This window comes from Papilio machaon, chromosome 12, assembly GCF_912999745.1.
Source record: "Papilio machaon chromosome 12, ilPapMach1.1, whole genome shotgun sequence".
Classification (NCBI taxonomy): domain Eukaryota; kingdom Metazoa; phylum Arthropoda; class Insecta; order Lepidoptera; family Papilionidae; genus Papilio; species Papilio machaon.
Genome location: NC_059997.1, coordinates 889,497 through 903,639, shown reverse-complemented (window position 1 = coordinate 903,639; position 14,143 = coordinate 889,497). Strand labels below are relative to the sequence as shown.

General features: G+C 32.9%; 1 protein-coding gene and 1 non-coding gene across 2 annotated transcripts in view; one reads left to right on the top strand and one right to left on the bottom strand.

Moving 5' to 3' along the window:
* LOC106718962 (adenylate cyclase type 2) overlaps positions 1-8,440 on the top strand; it is a 121,341-nt gene extending 112,901 nt beyond the window's left edge. Inside the window, exons 10-25 of the mRNA XM_045680403.1 lie at positions 1,511-1,709; positions 1,918-2,088; positions 2,541-2,630; positions 4,481-4,608; positions 4,699-4,916; positions 5,070-5,205; positions 5,580-5,663; positions 5,892-6,005; positions 6,238-6,404; positions 6,580-6,751; positions 7,065-7,130; positions 7,258-7,407; positions 7,495-7,596; positions 7,719-7,836; positions 7,995-8,139; positions 8,302-8,440. Coding sequence (XP_045536359.1) covers positions 1,511-1,709; positions 1,918-2,088; positions 2,541-2,630; positions 4,481-4,608; positions 4,699-4,916; positions 5,070-5,205; positions 5,580-5,663; positions 5,892-6,005; positions 6,238-6,404; positions 6,580-6,751; positions 7,065-7,130; positions 7,258-7,407; positions 7,495-7,596; positions 7,719-7,836; positions 7,995-8,139; positions 8,302-8,416 — 2,175 coding nt within the window. The 3' untranslated portion in view covers positions 8,417-8,440. The remainder of the gene's footprint in view (positions 1-1,510; positions 1,710-1,917; positions 2,089-2,540; positions 2,631-4,480; positions 4,609-4,698; positions 4,917-5,069; positions 5,206-5,579; positions 5,664-5,891; positions 6,006-6,237; positions 6,405-6,579; positions 6,752-7,064; positions 7,131-7,257; positions 7,408-7,494; positions 7,597-7,718; positions 7,837-7,994; positions 8,140-8,301) is intronic.
* Positions 5,398-5,470, bottom strand: Trnar-ccu. The gene has a single exon. It is a non-coding gene; the product is annotated as a tRNA-Arg (tRNA).
* Positions 8,441-14,143: the final 5,703 nt, after the last annotated feature.

Sequence of the window (14,143 nt, the reverse complement as noted above, 5' to 3'; positions counted from 1 at the left end):
CTGCAGACATCGGGAAAGACATTTATATGCCTACGACTTTATAATTCATTATTTCATTAGAAGTTATTTTTCATGCATTTTAGCTGTTTATTCCACATCTTAGTGTATGAGTTTATTCGGTCAACAAAGGACCAAAGAAATGCGGTACATAAAAACTATGTATATGATGAGTGGTTTAAATTGAACGTCTTTAAATTGTCTTACAAATTTGTTAATCGAGACACACTTTTTATTCATTCTTGAAAGATTTTGGAGCTTTCATTGAAATTGAATCTCACAACAATTAAGACGGTTCCATAATCGGAAATGAAAAATCTTGATTGAAAAACGAAAAAAGATTTAAACGTACTTTCTTCATTAATATTTTATTTATCGCCTCGATCTCGTCTCGTCGAAATGTCAGCGGCACTCAACACAATCGCAGATAGTCCGCCATTTTGATCTTAAAATTAAATTAGGGTCCGCAAGCTGAGTGTTATTCAGAGCAATTTGTTGCTGAGTCGTGTCTGAATGGCGACTTGATGTTATTGTGGTTACAATCTCGGAAGCTGTTACCATTTTGATCAAATTTGTCATGATGCTATGATGTCTTACTCCATTTTCATCAATATTATAATAGATTAGTTTGAAACTTTCCACTCAGTTATTTCGTATAATGTTTCTTGGATGTTCTTGAAAGGGAAAGTTTATACACAGCTGTTTGTAAACTACTCTTAATATTCAGAGTTTAAATTAAAGTACACTGCTTTGAATTACATGTATTAAATTTTAAAAATATGTTGCAAATTAAAATTGCTTGATTTTAGGATTTCTCATTTGCTAATTCATGCATACGTATTCAAAGTACTCTGGGTTTCGGCTGCATTTAAGCGAATTAAGGTTTCATTTTTCTCTATCACAATAATTACTCTTTCCATTTATGTAGGTGTTGAATTTCTAAAAATCTTCGTTTATATTAAATAAAGGGCTCAACATGATTTAGGTTAATTACTGTAGCCAAAACTCTATTTATTACCGGCTCTAATTATTGGGTAAATATCCTAGTAATTTTACTCTTTGATTGCGGTTATTATTAATGATGAAAATTAAAATCCCCAGTTCCCAATTCCCAGAAAAATTTAACAGCATAGCAACCGCCGCCACTTAAACATTTTGTTTCTTTTTTTAATAGGAGAAGGATTTATTATATTTTCCTTATTAAAGAATACGAATGAAATTATATCTCACGTCTCAATAAGTTCAGTTGGTACTTTTTTATATTGAATAAGTTAGCACTTGACCACGATCCCACCCGATGAAGTGATAATGTGGTCTAAAGATGGTACGAGCTATCTAATAATTGAATTGGCATATAAACATAAGACTAGTTATAAGTTTTTAAAATCAACAAACCTAACTGACTACAATGTAATACATTTGGCAAAAATACGTATCGAATTTCACATAACTCGTCAAAACTGTTTAGCTTCGTTGTTTAAGTTCTGATGTCTACCCTATTCGTCTATTCCAGAAACCATCAGGGATAGCAGAGAACGGTCGTTTGTCCGTATGCACAGTCGATCGCAAGGGAAGCGTCGTCTCCTCGTTGTACCAGGACGTGTCTCCGACCAAGCCACGGGACAACATAAGTCCAGCACCATCGCAGCATAGCTTTGTTGAACAGGAGACCACAAAAGTACTGAGGTCTGAGTCTCTACGATATCCTGGAGGTAAGAGTAAAAAAGAGCTAATCTTAGGTATCTAGTGTGATAATATACCAGTTATTGTAGTACTTAAACTATGTTCAGTTATGGACCGAAAACATAATTTTGTTGATTTTTTTTTCACACATATTTTCAACGTCTTAAATAACTCATACTATTTTTGAATGTAAAGTGGCGATGCATCAATTTTATTAATACCTTATAAATATTTCAGAAATAAATCGTAGAGCATCAGTAAAAGTAGAAGGGCCCCGGACTGTTGCTTTTGAAAACAATAATACAACAAACACAGGAGACGGACTCAGCAATGGTGCGGTAGTCAGCGCTAAACCGAAGAGTCGTAGTGGATCAATTATTGGAGCTATCAGTCCTATCATGGGCACAGGTGAGATAAAAAATCTGAATTTAACAGTAAAACATGCACGGAAAAATTTATTTGAAATTATAATGTGCAAGGGACCTTATGTCCCAAATGTAATTTGCTTTGATAATTATTCAATTGATAAACACGCAGGAAATGCTTAACAACATAAATGTTATAATCAACCAAAAAAACTACATAGTTCGTTTTCAAAAAGAGAGTATATTTCTTGAATTTTTAAGTCCATTCGATCTTAATTGAATAAAGACATTTTCAATCAAAGTTTAATTTTCGATAAATTTAGTTACAAAGAGCAAAACTAAACTGAAATCAGAGCAGTAATGATTAACTTGTCTACGCCAGAGACAAGACAGGCTTTTAGACAAAGCAAAACTTGTGTTGTAGCAGTTTATTTTATGCTATTAATAGGAGTTTAGGATGGATTAAAATATTTATTGAAATGGTTTCTTGTCCAGACAGTGTGATAAATTTGCACCAAGAAATGGAGGCAGCACGACCACCGCTATTCCTTAGAATGATAAGTACAATATCAATGGAAACACCGAGTTAGTTGCATTTTACATCTTAGTACTCTGTTCTAAATAATACAACCCTTAAATTGATGAAATATACATTTGTATGTATACAAAAAATTTCTTACAAACAGAAAAGGTACATACAATCACAAACACACACGATACAGTAAATACTGAACATATTTTCATATAATACGATTTAAAAATAAAAAAAAAACTTAAGAGGTGTCAAGGGACACCCGGATGGAACGAAGTTCCTTTCGATTAATTAATGAAGGAACCAATGTTTATTCTATGAATAAAAAACTTAAGTCTTCACAAGAAATACATTTTATTTCTATGAATTTTCGTTATATATTGTCACGTCGTTGCCATGGTGAAGTAGCGCTCATTCGTCGTTAACATACTTACTATAGCAAAAAGTGTCGTGACAACTTTTCGTAAGAATTTTTTCACAACGCGCGATAAGGAACTTCGTTCCAATGAATTTAGCATACATTGACATTTATGTTAGTTATGAGCTACTCCATATTTGTTCAAATAAATTCTAGCATATACGTAATGTACACGGGGTGATTTTTCCTTGAGTTTTTTGTTCAATTCCACAAATGACTAATTCAGTGTTTGCATGGAATGTTTATCACAAAAGCGACCATTTCGCACTTTAGAATGATGTAAGACGCTGTTTTATCAATAACTAGCTTTTACCCGCGACTCCGTCCGCGCGGGATAAAAAATAGAAAACGGGGTAAAAATTATACTATGTCCGTTTCCTGGTTCTAAGCTACCTGCCCACCAATTTTCAGTCAAATCGATTCAGCCGTTATAAATAGTGTAACTAACACGACTTTCTTTTATTTATATAGATTTTAAATACAAAGTGATAACTTGTAGACACGTTTTTAACATCAATTTGGTTCTTGTGTTTTTTGAATTGTGTGAATTTGGGCGATCGACAAAAAAACTGAAAATACAAACATTTCTATTATTTTTAGTTACATTTTTTTTGGTTGTTGTTAAAGTAAGACCTTTAATAAACTAAAGTAATAACGTCGTATGGTCATCACATAAAAATGTATAACAATCTAAATTATCAATACATAGTATAAAACAAAGTCGCTTTCGCTGTATGTCCGTATGTATGCTTAGATCTTTAAAACTACGCAACGGATTTTGACGCGGTTTTTTTTTAATAGATAGAGTGATTCTTAAGGAAGGTTTGTATGTATAATAAATGCATAATATAGTAGAGAAACACTGATAAATTTAAAGGTTTCTAATGTGAACGCTGTGAACGTTGTGTATAAGGACATTCTGTAGTAGGTATATTTTGCATTGCACCCGTGCGAAGCCGGGGCGGGTCGCTAGTTTAGTATACAACATAAATTACCTGTTGAAATAACACGCGACGTTCACTTGTTAAATTTAATTAACATTGTAAATTAATTATACAATTAAAAAACACTCTCGATGTATTATTGTGAACTTGGTATACTTTTTATTAATATCGTAATATTATATGTTGCTAAACAATTAAATTTCTCCCTTTGAAATGTGCGTTAACCGTCAACATTGTACAAAAATTCTTCTACACAAAAATGTTTCAAGAATCAAATTCAAAGTAACTTTCTTCTAAATTGTATAAATGTAAATAAAAATAAGTTTTTTATACAACTATTTGGTACTATATTTCTATATCGAAAAATTTATGTTAATCATCCGATATGTATGCTTCTTTAAGTAAACCAAAAAAAACTGACATACGACAATTATTGGCATGCCTTGTCTATTGTTTTTCAAAGCATCTGTTTTTTTCCAACTTGTTTCGTTAATAAATTTAAATGAGTATTATACAATTTAGCATCAGCTTTTCATTTTAGCGACTCCCGGTGTGCCATCCCGCTCTCGTCCTTCCAGTAAGATGACCAAATACGTAGAATGCTGGGGCGCAGACAAGCCGTTTGCGAACATAACGGATTCAACACTTGCGAAGAACATTGGTATATCGGTAATTGTTTTCCGTATTTTCCAACGAATTTTAAGCAAGCAGATGAGAGGTCGCCCAGTGTTAAAGGATACAATTTTTATAATCTTCCAGAGTCTGGCGATGATCGAGCAAAATTTGTTGCCGCAACGCACATGTTGCGAATGCGGCAGCAGTTCCGAGGGTATGAGCCGTGCGACTCTGTGGTTCACACGTGGCGACCAGGAACGACAGTACCGCGACCAGAGCGACGACCAATTCAAGTACAATGTCGCCTGTGCCACCGCGCTCTTTGTGCTACTAGCGTTCATACAGCTTCTCACTGTGCCCAAGTAAGGATTTTTTAGTAAGCGAATAAGCGGATCTACCTGTTGAGGGCACAATACTACAACCGACCTTATTTTACAACTGTATGTGAAATTAGAAGCCAGTCGAAAACTTACTAATTACATCTCTGGAATATACTCTGTTTCATAACTTTTCAGGAGCATAGTAATGTACGCTGCGTTCGGCCCTACCCTGCTCACTCTGTTGGTGTTCCTCTACTTGTCGTGGTGCGATGGTCGTTTCGCATTCTCTGACGTGCCCGATGATTATGACAACTGCTATAAGCCTGGACAGGTAAATGTGAACACTATGAACATTTCATACAAGACGTTTTTCTCGATCTTCAGAAAAGAGAATGTAATGGTCTTGCGAGAAGAGGTTAATTTTAGCTGCCCTGATTTTTTGTTTTTCATTACAAAAATACAGATTTTTTTATTCTTGAAAATGTAAAAACAAAATATTTGTAATTGAAAAAAATAGAAATCGTACCCCTGGTGGGACTCGAACCCACAATCCCCGGCTTAGGAGGCCGATGCCTTATCCATTAGGCCACAGGGGCTGATGTTTTAACGTCTTAATTTCATATTTATTTTCCATGTCGTTACTGTGTTCAAAGTTTTAGTTTCAATATTTATTATTTGTAAATAAATATTATTTTGATATTCCAGGTGGTGGCTAACAATTGCTACATCAGATTCACAATGTTTTTGGTGACTGTACTTTTAATTGGTTCCTGCGCTGTCATTAATCTAGTAAGTATTAATTTAAATTAAATTATTAGAATGGTTTTGAACAAAAGTAAAAATTAATTAAGTATTAGTTGACTTGTTTTGCACCATGAAATTAATAATTGCTTATTTTTCACTGTAATCAGTGTGCAGACTAGATTAAGTTATTCAATTCTTACTAATAGCTTTATAGTAATTGTATCTATAGTTTAAATCAAAAATATAATAACGATAATTCATTTTAAATTGCAGTTTCAAACGTTCTTGGTGCAAGAATTTCCCGAAGAAGTGTGGAGCACAAGCAACAGCACTGATTCAGAAAATATCACTGGCGTTCCTCTGTTTGTTGACGTTGATTCAGCTCCGGTGAGGCCAATACAAATGCATCGGATGATATTTCTTAGATGAACATATCGGCTTGTCATCTCATGAGGTTTAAACTATTAACTTTGGGTACAGGTGTTGTAATTTGTGGTATAACGGTGGTATATTTGGATATTCAGAATTTGACACTTGTCTTTTTAATTAGAACTTCGAAAATAATTTAGAAAGTTTACATCTATATGAGATCTTCATTATATTTATCCTTTGTTTTCAGACTTTTATCTACAGTTCAGTGTTGACGCTGGCATCAATATCAGTATTTCTGCGCGTTGGCTTTGTACTCAAGCTGTTCCTGATGATCCTAACTCTTGTTTCTCACATCTCACTCTTCGCTTCCGCAGAGCTATTCAGTCAGTACCAAAAAGGGGAGATAGATACAGAGTAAGTCAAAATGCATTGTGATGGTTGATTTTCGACTCTTAATTTTTATTGGTAGAGACCAGTGTCTACTTTAGGTCCTTGTTCCAGTTATTTCTTCCGAGTTAGTCTATTACTAAAGGTTGACAAGATAGAGAAATTTAGAAAAAAGATATTCAATTTCAAAAACATATTCCAGGTTCTCAATGCTACCGTATTCCGCTAAGGCAGGCTTGGTGTTGGTATTCCTTGCGGCGCTGCTGCACATCCTCGACAGGCAGATTGAGTTCACTTCGAGGACAGACTTCCTCTGGAAGGACAAGCTTAAGTTCGAACAAGAGGAAGTCGAGACTATGAGAGGAATTAATAAGGTATTCTGATTGATTGCTTAGAAAAAGTATACATCTTACTAATATTATAAATGCGAATGTTTAGATGGATGGATGGATGGATGTTTGTTAGAAGGTATCTCCAGAACGGCTCAACGGTTCTGGAAGAAATTTGGCATAGATATAGAGCATAGTCTACATAGGCTACTAATAAAAAAATTTGTTGATGTTGTACAAAAACATAGTCTCAAAATATTCTGCGCGAAAGCTAGTAAAATTAGTAATAGTTAGTAGTAATAGTGTTCATTAATCGATTAAGATGATGATCGATTCAGTTAAAGATTATTTGTTTCAGATTTTGCTAGAGAACATTTTGCCAGCGCACGTTGCTGAACATTTCCTCACTTCGGTTGCATCTGAGGTAGGTAAATACCTATAATGTGATGACTTTGACTTCTTACAAACTTAAAACTGTAATATTTTTTTACCTTGATCATAATATTTGGAATAACAAAAATGAAATAAAGTCACAATGTTTTCTTCGACAGGAAGACCTGTACCACGAAAGGTACTCAAGTATTGCGGTGATGTTCGCGTCCATTCCCAACTATAAGGAGTTCTACGACGAGACCGACGTCAACAAGCAGGGCCTCGAGTGCCTTCGCCTTCTCAACGAAATCATATGCGACTTTGATAAGGTTACATTTATCTAGTTCATTACTAGATTTTCTTTTCTGTGAGAGATTTCTTGCAGAAAATAAATGAACGTATGTTTTATATTGCAGTTGCTGTTGAAACCAAAATTCAGTTGCATTGAAAAGATTAAAACTATAGGCAGTACCTACATGATTGCATCAGGATTGAGACCTGGCAAAGAAGAACAATTGGTGAGTATACTATTGTATCAAATATTGTCGTCTTTGCAATACATCCTTGGTATTGTCCAAGAAAAAATCAATTATTTCTAGTATGGTAGTTTCGTACACTTCATTATTTTACTTGATTTTAGGATGCGAATAGAAAAGAAGAGCATACGGTGGCAATTCTTGTGGAGTTCGCAATAGCTTTGATGACAATTTTAGACCAAATTAATCGTGAATCATTCCAGAGGTTCAAGCTTAGGATAGGTGAGTGACTGTTTAAGCTAATTTGTTTCTTTCAATTTATGAAATCATAAAAGTATCTTTCTTATATTAGAAAGTATCACTTATAATTTCTTAGAAAGTATCCTCCCTAGCCTGTATTATTAGGACACCATAGATTGATACTATTGCACTACATGTAGGTTTGAACCACGGTCCTGTGATAGCGGGTGTTGTTGGCGCGCAGAAGCCGCAGTACGACATCTGGGGCAACACCGTCAACGTCGCCTCCCGCATGGACTCCACGGGTCTTATGGGCAGGATACACGTCACCGAGGACACAGCCAAGTAATTCAAATATATTAATATCTTTTTGAGATAGGACTGCGATAAAAACTGAAACATATGAGAACTCTTTACATATTATATATTAAAACATTTCTATGTTTGATCAGTTTGATCTGAAGTTCATTTTTTAAATGTTATATAAAACCTATTTACTTCTTTTAGGGTCCTCATGAACGTGGGTTACACATGCGAGTGTAGAGGTCCAACCTTTGTCAAAGGAAAAGGCACTCTCACGACGTACTTCGTGAAGACACCAAACTTTGGTGGTGGAATATAAATTAATCTAGATGTTTTGCTAGTTTTATATTGAAATTTGAAACTTATTTTAAATGTTTTAATGTTATATTCAGCATTTCTGAATCTTCGTCTCTTTAGAATTTTGAGAATAGTGTTGACGATTAATGTACATATCTGTAGTACATATAGAGGTTATACTATGGCCTACACTTTACTAAAAATGTGTGTATTTGAAAATTGTTTTTTTTTGCGAATATATACATTTTTTCTATAATTATACTTGACAAATCAAATGACTATTTTAATATACAATTGAAAACATATAGAAAGGTAGATTGAATCTCATCTATATAATTTCATCGTTAATCCAGCTCGAAGGCACAAAAAGTGTTTTGAGCAGCGTTTTATCAATATTGTTCTACCAAAGTTCATTTATTATTAACTTAAAATTTAAATACTTTAATTCTCAATATAGGCCTAGATATTTATTACAAATACATATATTATGTATAAATGTGAATATTTTTATTTTTAACGGTCAAAGACCCATTTTATTTAAGACAATATTTTACATATTACGTAATTTTATTAGATATATTTATTTAGATATAATTATTTGATATTAAAATTGAAATGTTTGTAAATATTAATAAATAAATAAGACTTCAACTGATATGGTAGTTCTATGTTCATCTTAATGTAAACATTAAAAAGGTTTTTCATAGTTACATTTTGAACTTATATAGCTTTAAACTTAAACATAGTCATATTCGTTCGATATTAAAATATATAAAATTTAGTTGGTTACATTACATAAATGTGTTATGCATTTAATTAGGTGAAATGTGTCAAAATTATCTTAAACTATTAAAACATTAGTGAATTATTGTAGTACTATCCAACCACAACAACATGACACTCATATACTTATGTTTTAACTGACTCATTGTAGATTCATTGCAGTTATCACCTTTCATTAATTTATTATAGATGCTACAAAACTACCTTAATTGCCTAAAGTTTAAGTTACACCACATATTTTGTCGACTTTAAAGTTATAATAAAAGATTATTGTTCTTCTGTATTAAAGTTATTTTTTTAATTTTAAAGATTTAATAACGCAAAATAAAACATTGCCCATATCGAGATTTCGTTTCTTTTTTTAAGTCGAAGATATTTTTTTTCAATTAATAAGAGCCCTGATTTAATTTTTAAGAATCAAGAAAAACTGTAATTTTGCATATCCTCTCAGACGTGCACCCACAATAACGATCAGCGTTCAAATGAATTTGAATTTCGAATTTTGACTCAGATATAAAGCGGTTAATTGGTAATTGTTGGTTGCCTTCCCCGGCCACCTACGCGTACTCATTTGATTTATAGTCTGCGCTGCCTCGAGTATGGAGTATATGGAGTATTGTTGATGTAGATGGAAAAGGGAAGTATATTTTTTTAAATATTAATTATTCACGTAATTGTGCACTTTTAATTAAAATTTGACAAATATAATAATTATCCGATATTCACACAACACATTCATTCGTCGTCAGCTTATACGTCCACACCGAGGGGCTCGGAGCCTACCCCAAGTTAGGGATGATTCACTAAATGTTAATATAATATTTATCTTAATTAAATTCAGTTGAAAATTTTTCATTTTCATTAGTAAAGTGAGCGCCTGTAGCTCCATTATAGCAAAATTCTTTTGTAGCGAAAATGCCTTCGTTTTTTTACCAATGTTCCGAAGTAAAATAAGATGAAAAAAAATTGGAAATTTCTAAAAGTATACACAAAATATTTTGCATCTATATTATACATCATAGTTGAGCTAATAAAAATTTAATTCTCTCCAAGGTTCGTGCTCTCCTAGTCAAAATATAGATTAATTACTCTACCTAGTCTAGTTAACGTGAGAACATTTACATTGATTATAATTATAGCTATGAAGATTATATTAATTACTCCGCGCATAATAACAGACTTTGCGTTAAATAATTAATTTAATTAATGGCCGGGGTTAAGAAGTAATATTTCATTATTATTACTGTCTTTACTGTACCAGTATTTTTAAAGGAGCGAGCACAGAAAAAGAATCAGATAAAGTATTGAAGAAATCGCTAGAGATTAGGTAAAACTTAACTGAAATCAAAACTAGAGTCTAAAAATCAATTTTTTTAACCAAATAATAATTTAGTGTGAATAATAAAACCAAAACCAAAGTGTTTATGATAAAGTAAGCTTAAAGGGCGTAATGGAAACCTGACCGGAAGTCGGCGAACAATAATACGAGTATCTCGGTTGAATTATTACGCGCCAGTTATTCGGTTATGACGAATCGTCTCATATATTATTACTATAATAAAGGTCAAAGAATAACCAACTGATGGAAAGAATTATATAAAAGCAATCGTTGATTATTCTTAATTTAATAATATAAATTCAAAATTGTGTACGAAATGCGGTTATTTTTTATTTTGGTTTAAAGAACTAAATTAAATTTTGGAGGTTCTTAGAAAGTTAGGTTTATGTATAGTATGTATAGTTTCTTGTCTCTCATTTTTTTTAAATTCTAGATAAATAGAATAATAAAAAAAATAAGTACAATCGCATCAATATTTGTCATAATGAGCATAGTTTTTTTTATCATAATTTTCATTTTTACAGGTTGTAACACGAACTTGATGATAGTGAAACTCTGAGAGGCTGTACTGTGTTAGGTAAATCGTACAAAATCTTTACTGTAAACTCTTTGAGTGCTACTGGGAGTCCTGGACAAGGGAGATAGTGCATCTAAGGCCCTGGTAATCCAAAGATTAATGTAACGCCTCCTCCCGGCTACTGGTGTTGCCTTAAGGCTTTATACGAAGTGCCAGAGTATTTCTATGAGCGTTTAATGTCGTTCAAAATAATTATAAAATTGAATTATTATTTTTGTTTGAAAATTATAAATTCTTTGTTTGTTTTAAACATCAAATTTATTGTATTTAAAAAATATAATTCAGTTATAACTAGCTTTATGAATAAAAGTTTTATTAGCCCTGTACAGATGTTCTGTCTTCCAAATATATTTTTACTTATCGTTCAATTTTGTAATGAATCAATTATAACCCTTCGTCCATGAGCTTAGTTACTCTTTTGAAAGTACAATCAGAGCTAGGTACCTTAATAACACGTACATTTTTTTTAATTAATAAGCCGCATATAAAAATAACAATTTAATGTTACGAACAGTATATAGCCCTATGTATTATAATAGCCCCTGTAAAGCGTTATTTTATGTGACATGGCCACCGTAACTCAAACCAGCAATCCTACTAATTGGTAAGTACGAATGTATGTATTTACAGCGTTGCTTTATGACTGCTCTAAATAAATACCTCGATTTGTATCCGCAATTACGATATTTGCATATCAATCGATGTGCTATAAATTAACTTTACTTTTTGATGTAATTGACAAGTTTTTTTTTTCATATGTCTGTTAATTCTATTGTTATCTGTAGTCTAAGCAGATTATTGTATTTTGATGACTGATATTCGGTTTTTATTGGAACAAAGTTCCTTATCGCGCGATGTGAAAGGGGGCTAGACGGAAAAAATTCTTACGAAAAGTTGTCACGACACTTTTTGCTATAGTAAGTATATTAAAGACGAATGAGCGCTACTTCACCATGGCAACGACGTGACAATACATAACGAAAATTCATAGAAATAAAATGTACATCTTGTGAAGACTTAAGTTTTTTATTCATAGAATAAACATTGGTTCCTTCACTAATTAATTGAAAGGAACTTCGTTCCATCCGGGTGTCCCAACACACCTCTCAAGTTTTTCTTCTCAGTATAGAGTCTTCTCTATTTGTTAGGGTGCTCTTCAACTGTTAGACGTTAAATCGGTAAGAATTTTTACTCCTCATTTCATGAGAAAACACTGCATTTTCTCTGGATAGCGTTCAACAATATGACGCAACTCTCGACAATGCAGTTCTCTCCAAGAATGTCAATCAATAAAGAACTCAGCGGTTGAAATAATGTAAAAAAATAATTATTTATAACGATAGATCAAAAATTTATATTGATTGTTTTCGTATGCGGATATGTTCTTGAGACGATCCACGATAAAGCTGATGGTTTATGTGATGCGTTTATAAACGCAGCACATCGGTCGGTCGCGGTCTTTATTGCGGCAGATTGTGACGTTGTCTTTAAATGAGACATAAAATTGATTTGTGCTCTTTAATGTCCATAACTTTGGAGGTACTGCCTATTTGTCGACTTATAACTTCCTTGAGTCAAGGTGCACGAGTACATAATATGATTCCTTTCTTAATAAAGGACCACTTAATACATGGACTAATTATTAATTTAGTTACCTGCACTAACTTCTAGATTACATCTAAGAATTACCATTACAAAATTTTATTTGGTCAGGTTCGAGATTACTGGGCCGGATTCGCGCTCGAATTGAATAAACAAATTACAAAAAGGAGTTACAGCAAGGGAAGGAATGGAAGTAGGACCTAGTCAAACGATTACTTCGAAAATAAACAATTAGTCTATTAAGTTATAATTTAATTCAACATTATTTCGCATGTTATTGTACAACTTCGCTCGCTACAGGGTCGTATTCAAGTATCGTTGATTTGTTAACCTTTCCTGTACAATTATGAAAAATAAAGTAGCCGAAAACATTTCTGCGAATAAGATTTCAATCTATTTTTCATTTCGTTATGAGTATGGTTTATCGAATTCATAACTTAAAGAGTATACAAGTTATTATTACCTCTTTTAGTAAGAAAGAGATATGCCGACTTCTTTAATTATGTTCGCTTAACCAAAAAATTTGCGACTTTCGTGTTGTTTACAGTCGTAGAGGATTTATTATGGCCCAAAGCCATGAACATTGAACTGGTGTTGGTAGTTTTATTATATAAATAGTCATATCATTAAAAAAATTAAAAAAATCAGATATAATTCAGCATTTTCAAAGGCCGGCAACGCATCTCTGGTATTGCAGATGTACGTAGGCGTCGATGAACACCTTGGTGTTTCCGCTGCTCGTTTGCCCCCTTTTCTTATAAAAAAAGCATCTTTAATCATACTTATAAGTTAAAAATCTTTGCAATCTCTTTACTTGGTAGTCTGAAAACAGATGCACAAATAAATAAATCATCTCAAAGGTCAGATGCGTCATTTTGCTTTAATAAATGATCGTGTTTTATATGGAGCGGCATAAAGCCGTACCCACACGGGAAAGTGTACCGGGTTTGGTCTGAAGATGGTAACATTTGAGACATCGCTACGAAGATATCAACTGTTGTTTATAAAATAACCTTACCTCATGTTAAATCTTCTGCTTAACACAGATCTGTACCTCGCATATATGTATATGTACAGTCTTTCTTTAAATCAATTAGGTTTTAGATTTAAAATAGACTGAACTGGATTTTAAAACATGTGTGTATGTAAAAAAAATATTTCAGTACCAACAACTAATATTACTTTTTGTATTAGATTGGCCATGTTAAGATAAACAGTTAAATCAATATGTATATATGTTTGCGTAGCTGAAAAAAAAAATTTTTGTCCGTCTGTCTGTCTGTTTGAAAGGCCGCGTTTGTACCGGGTAATCTCCGAAACGGCTGGATTGATTTTGTCGGGACTTGGACGGAAAGTTAGCTGATGCACGCGGGCATATTATAGGCTACTTTTTTTAATTCTGCGCCTGACAAAACCTCGGGCGACAGCTAGTTATAAATTTATGACAT